The 6,452-nt window shown below is 35.3% G+C and overlaps 1 protein-coding gene across 1 annotated transcript; it reads left to right on the forward strand.

The window, feature by feature from the left end:
- The first annotated feature begins 1,008 nt into the window (after window positions 1-1,008).
- LOC127100995 (uncharacterized) lies at window positions 1,009-5,835 on the forward strand. The gene is made up of 4 exons (XM_051038303.1): window positions 1,009-1,428; window positions 2,187-3,200; window positions 3,956-4,814; window positions 5,408-5,835. The coding sequence occupies exons 2-3, from the start codon at window positions 2,232-2,234 to the stop codon at window positions 4,793-4,795; spliced, it is 1,809 nt and encodes a 602-aa protein (XP_050894260.1). The 5' UTR covers window positions 1,009-1,428; window positions 2,187-2,231; the 3' UTR covers window positions 4,796-4,814; window positions 5,408-5,835.
- The last annotated feature ends 617 nt before the right edge of the window (window positions 5,836-6,452 follow it).

The raw sequence follows: 6,452 nt of genomic DNA on the forward strand, positions 1-6,452 counted from the left end.
TGTCAATGGTGTAGTGCATTCAACTACATCCAATAATATATCAGAGTGTTACATTCTTACATGACACCACATGCTCACGGAGATCCACCAAGGCCAACTAATCATGAGATATTAGAGGATGAGCAGACTAGGGTATATCATCTCGTTGATGTGTTACCGACTTGTTGTCGTATATAGGCCATTGCGCAAATGAGTATCGGGAGATGAGACTTTCCGAAAGGAACTTTTACAAGGGACAATATAGATGTCATTCTATCCGAGGCACATATGACAATGCAGTATAGGAGGCAGAAAAGGAGCAATGAGTCTGATATATCTAGTAGTATTTGTATTATGGATTAGTGATAGTATTGTAGTTTTGTAATTTGTCATTATGATAGTATTATGGATTCTGGATTGATTCTAATATATGACACTTTAATCTTATTATATCAATATATGGTTTAATTGATAACAAATATATTATGATAATATATGTATTATATATGGTCTATTACATCAGTGTATTTATTAAAAAATGTCAAATTTGACGGTCTAAAAGGTAATTACATAAATATATTTTTGTAACTTTTACAAAGATATATTTTCGAACTAAATTATGATAAAATGTGAGTGTGGCTCACTTGCAATTAGATAGAGTGTATATGAGATTATTTAAGAGATAAATCTCCAAACTCAATTCTAACAAAATGAGAGTATACAATGAATTTAATGTAAATAAACATGTTGGAAATTATACTTCCAAATTTATAAAGACAAATTTGGATTTACCATTAAGAATAAGAAAGGGAATGCTGGAATTTCATATTCTTTGTCGGTCTTTGCTTAGTCTAACATTTCCATGACTCTTATGAACCACAATAAACTTGAAAAAACCTTATGTTATAGAACAAATTTGCCTATTCTTAAAATCTGTTGTTTACTTGTTTTGATTAATAAAATAGTTATTTTCAAAGATAAAAAAAAAATCAACTTTTTAATCTCTGAAAGAAATTAATCTCATTTTTTCTAATAATAAGGTGTATCAAAATCTAAAACAATTATGTTTATAATTTAGTTTCTATGTAAAGAAAGTTTTTCCCCAAAAAAAAATCAATTATGGAAATATTTAACCGGAACAGTAAAGTGTCTTGTCGGGTAGTAAACCCCATCCCTGTTTCCACTTTCCGTTGTCTTCTCTTCCCCATCCCTCTCTCTGAAATCTTAACCTAATCAAAATCGACGATGATACGAGAAAAGCGTGAGAGAGACAGATAGACCAAAAATATCTCCAAAATATCCAAAATTGACTATAAAATTGCCAACTTGGATCTGTCTTCTACACTCACCCCGATCTCCGCCAACAATTTTGCTTCAGTGTCACTACCACTCGCTAGCTTCACTCTCCATGCAATTTTCCTACCGTTGAATTCTCTCACTTCTTCAGAGGTAAAGTGTTATACTTTTTCCGGTAATTGTTACCGTTGAGCAATGAGCGCAATCTAGCAATCACTTTTTTTTGGTTGAATCGATTGCGAATTTGCGACCGTTGGAGAAGTAGGTCTAATTGCTTACTGCATAATTGATTATTCAAAGACAAAAGTAGTTGTTTTTCTTAAAGCTGTTTACTTTGAATTGACTATACGTGAGAATTTTGTGTACTGTTTTAATTATAGCTAGTACCCTAGAATCGTGATCCTCTATTTCTAGGTTTGACTTCTTGTGCGAGAATGTTCGTTAGATTTTCAATTTTCTTTCGGCAACTGTTTCTTACACTTACTGTTTTAGATGGAAAATTGAAAATGCAAATTCTGAGGTTTGCTAATAATTTAATTAATTAAAATAATATTAAAACGTTTGATGATGTGGGTGTTTGTCCTCTTTCAGTTTCAATGCTGGTGCAAGATAGTGTATGTCATTTTTGCTTCTATGAAAGTTGTGTTTTGCCTCATAATTTATGATAATTAGTTGTCTATTGGTGTAATTTGAATTTTATTTCAAGGTTTTCTTGTTAGTTGGCCATATTTTTAGAATAGTAATTGCTTGTGAAAAAATTGCCTTGGTCTTTTTAGCTTTTTTTAATTTATTGATAATGCATGTTATTGTAGATTTTTGTTGCTGTATATCTCGACCTAATAAAAGTTAGTGCTATGTATATGTATGATGTTTCACTGAATACTAATCCAATATGTTTCATATGTGTGCAGTTTTGAAGTGGTTTGCTTGCTTGAGGTTGTTGTAATTTATCGAACATGGATAAAGTTTCATCAGACTGTCCATACCCAGGATGCTTCTTTTGTGTCATGAAGGAAGCGAATCCAAGCAAACGCAGAGCAAGCGTACTGAAGTTCTTTAGAGAGCTTCCGTGTCAAGATGATGATGGTCAGGTTCTTCCTATCAGTGGCCTTTGGAACACAGCAATGGCACATCCGAATGACCCTGAATTCATAGAGCTGGGAATATTTGAATGCATGTCTGCTCTCATATGGAAAGGGCTGAAGAATCGACGCTGGCTTTCTCATGACCAAAATATATACATTCCTTATTATGCAGCTCATATCATTGGTTCCTACACAATGAATATGGAAGAATTTGCTGAAAGTGCTGTGCATGCTGGTGTTATTCCTCCTTTAGTTGAGCTTCTAAGAGGTAGATTGACTTGGGTTGAGCAGAGGGTAGCAGTTAGAGCTTTGGGACATTTAGCTACATATGCCAGCACTTTTCCCACTGTAGCAAGTCATGGTGAAATTCTCGAGCTTTCCATCCAATTGGCGATGAGTTCCTTGGAAATAGTTTATTCTCACTTTTACCAATATGTTGATAGAAGACTAAGTTATCACTGTGATCTGCTTACACGTGGAATGGGCGGTGTTGAAATGGAGTCTAGGAAGGCTGAGGAATGGGCTAGCCAGTTGCAATGTTGGTCCCTTCAGCTCATTAATTGCTTCGCTTTTAAACCGGAATTTCTTCCTACCATATGCAAGCAAGAATTTCTAACGAAACTACCCGGCATGTGGGGTGGACTTGTTAATGAAAATTCACCGGCTGGTATTGGCTTATTAAGAACAATTTGTCATCAAAAGCTTGGTAGGGGACCTGTTGCCAGTTGCCCTGGAATTATCGAAGCATTGTGTAATATTGCTAGGTCTTCAGATGATTGGCAGTATATGGCTATTGATTGTCTTCTATGGTTGCTTCAAGATCCGAATACATGTCACAAGGTAAAATCTTTGTAATTTGGCATTAGCTCGTGGTTCTGTTACTTCACCTAGTCTTCTTATCCAATGTGTTCATTATGATCACTAAGGAACTCTACTGATTGTCTAGGCATGAATGATTGGATAAGCATGCGAATGGAAGTTAATTCTTATGCTTTAAAACTAACTTTAATTCATTAAGGTAATGAAAATAGGAACTGTTATCTCACTCTCTAGGTCTTCAATTAGGCATGAATCTTCTCTTTGAGATACATCACACTACTGGAGATATATATATCTGTTTCTTCTGTCTGAAGAGTGAAGACTAGAATGGCAGTGTGCTAAGGAGAAAGAAAGATGTAAATGTTTTAGCCAATTACTTTTGTTTATTTTTAATTTCAATTGAACATTTAAAGACGAAGCTGTATGTAAATGATGTTTAGGCTGCTTAAACTTAGTTATGACTGCGGCAATTGATTAAAGTGCTGTCAACCATAGATAACAAAAAAATACCCAGTTTGTGCTTATTGCGGGACAATAACAATTTGTTTTAATTCTGCTATGTAATAGCCACTATTTCATGACACTTATTGATAACGAAGTTTGAATTCATGTTAGGTTTTCCATTTCATGTTTTGGCTCATGAATTTTCAATTCCTCCTTATTAGTTCATTGCTTTCGTTTAACCGAGCACCAATCTCTGTAGACTGTTGAGTTCACTTGAACTAGGTATTGTGAATTTTTCTGTTTGATTTAAGGCCCTGGCTTATATTATGTAGGTGATTGATAAAGTAGTGCCTGCATTAGTAGACCTTGCGGAGATTACAACTCTAGGCGATCATAAAAAGCTTGGTGATTCCATTGTCAATGTTCTTCAAGATTGCATCGAGTCACAAGGGTCAGGAAGAAGCTCAATTAGTAGTCGCACTAAAGAGCAGATAGAGGATCTATTAAGTTCGAAGCAGAGATTAAAATGGGAAAAGAATATGCCCAAGGAAGATCTACATATTAAGCAGGCTGCAGCACTGGTTGTCAAGCTTGAAGGAAATTCCCTGTTCTCCTCTGGAAATATTTCTGGTGCTGCATCAAAGTACTCAGAAGCGTTGGCGCTGTGTCCTATGAGATCCAAGAAGGAGAGAGTTGTTCTCTATAGTAATCGTGCTCAATGTTATCTTTTGCTGCAACAACCTTTGGCTGCCATAAGTGATGCTACCCGTGCATTATGTCTCCATAGACCTGTCAACCGTCATGCCAAAAGTCTGTGGAGGCGAGCACAAGCTTATGACATGCTAGGGTTAGCAAAAGAAAGTTTATTGGACGCTATTCTATTTATAAATGAGTGCTCCCAGTCAAATGATCCTGATCTCTCACTGAGGCAAAATAAAGTTCCGGATTATGCTGAGCGATTAGTTAAAAAGCAGATGCGTGCAGCTTGGTTATTCCGAGAGGCAGCTATTAAGCATGGCGGCGTCCATAATCAGGGTGATGGTGGTGATATATATGGCCCAGAGACTGATGACTCTGAATGGGAAACAGCTAGTGAAAGTGATATGGGAAATGATGGAATTGGCGATGATGACGATGGTGATTGGAATAACGACGACGAAAGGAAAGATTAAGACAAACCTACAATAAAAGGTATTTTCAATAAATAATCTCCTGCAGAAATGCTTTTATCAATAATCAATAGTTTCCTTTATATGATCCTACTCCTTGCTTGTGCATACACATAGTACTGTGGCTGGTGGGGATTGGCTAACATGCCAATGGGTTTGCATCTTTAATATAGAAAGCCAATACAATAAGATATTATGTCCTCTACTTGCAAAATTGTAGATCAACATGAATCTTACTTGATTATTGTATCAAATCAACATCAACCTTTCACTTTCCTCTTTTTTGAAGTGACGGGTTTTATTTTGCAAACTTAAATAATTCTTGTCAACTTGAAGTATAAATTTCTAAATTATTGTGGCTAACATTGTCCCAACCCAGAAGGAAGACCGAAATTGTAAGTCAGTCCCCATAATACTGTTGTTTTACATTTTTACTTGCCAATTGCAACCTTTCCTTTTTTGTAGCATCACCCAGCTACCTTTCTTAACTTCGATCATCAGCCAAATGTTTGTTCTATTAGCCATGCTCAATGCCGTTTGCTGCTAGTCTTATAAAGCCATTAAATCTTTTCGAGTCAATGGTGTAATAATGCCTTTGTTTGAAACTTCCTCCAGGCATAAAGCATGTACAAAACGTGCAACTTGTGGAAGAAGAACCTTGACTCGACATGCATGAATGAACCTTGAATCGACATGCATGTTCTTCTGCATGAATGAAGCAGAGTTGGCTCCTGTGACTGTTCCAACTCTACATTCTGTAAGATTAAAAGAAAAAATTTCTCAGTCGTTTATTGTAAGTGGTGAGTTGAAAGTGACTACAGTTTTTGGTCTTCATGTTTGTGGTTGAGATTTAATTTATATGAAGCTTTCCATATTCCATGTTTGTTCTCCTCATATATCTGTAAGTGTAAAAAATTGCATATTGTAAGTTTGGAGAACTACATGTCATTTGGAGGATGTGAAGTTTAGTTTTTTGTATTTTTGTGCGGTTTGTGTATATAAACCTTGTGCTTAAATTATCCTGAATTCTTTATTTTGATTAATTACCATTTTTAGACATGTCTTATCTGTGATATTTTGGGGCGGACAAAAAAACAAAGTCCGATCGAAACCGATTTAATTGCGGTTCATTTTTCTGGTTTTTAGTGGTGTACTATGGGCGAAATCGGATTTTAAATATGAATCAGTCACAAAACCAAAACTTACTGAATTGCAACTAATAGGTTGCCTTCATCTTTTTCCAAGTCTACTAGAGTACTATGCACAGATAGAGAGAGTGACAAACGGTTTTTAGCTTTCTTTTTTATTTATCATAAAGCACTACCACACTCAACCATGTTTGTTATAGTAATTGTAGTATTAGAATAGTTTAAGTCAGGATTACAAAATTGAAGGGAGAGAGAGATGTAGGTTAGAATGGAAATTAGAAAGATGTTGTTTGGAAAGGAAAGACCAAACTCTTGAAGGGAGAGAGAGAATCAAGACTCCTGAATATCTTGAAAACTTGTAATTACTATTAAGTTTCTCCAATTGGTATATGTTTCTATGAATTGGTATCATAGAACTTTTGATTGGAACGGGAAATAAAATTCAAAAAACAAGAAAAATAGAATTGTCATCAAGAATGGAAAGAATGTTTGGTATTTTTATGAAGTGTTCA

This window comes from Lathyrus oleraceus, chromosome 7 (genome assembly GCF_024323335.1).
Source record: "Lathyrus oleraceus cultivar Zhongwan6 chromosome 7, CAAS_Psat_ZW6_1.0, whole genome shotgun sequence".
In the NCBI taxonomy this organism is placed as follows: Eukaryota; Viridiplantae; Streptophyta; class Magnoliopsida; order Fabales; family Fabaceae; genus Lathyrus; species Lathyrus oleraceus.

Coding starts and splice junctions, on each gene's coding strand:
- LOC127100995 (XM_051038303.1), top strand. CDS start 2,232: ATGGATAAAGTTTCATCAGACTGTCCATACCCAGGATGCTTCTTTTGT. Junction 3,201..3,955: donor ATCCGAATACATGTCACAAG/GTAAAATCTTTG, acceptor TATATTATGTAG/GTGATTGATAAAGTAGTGCC.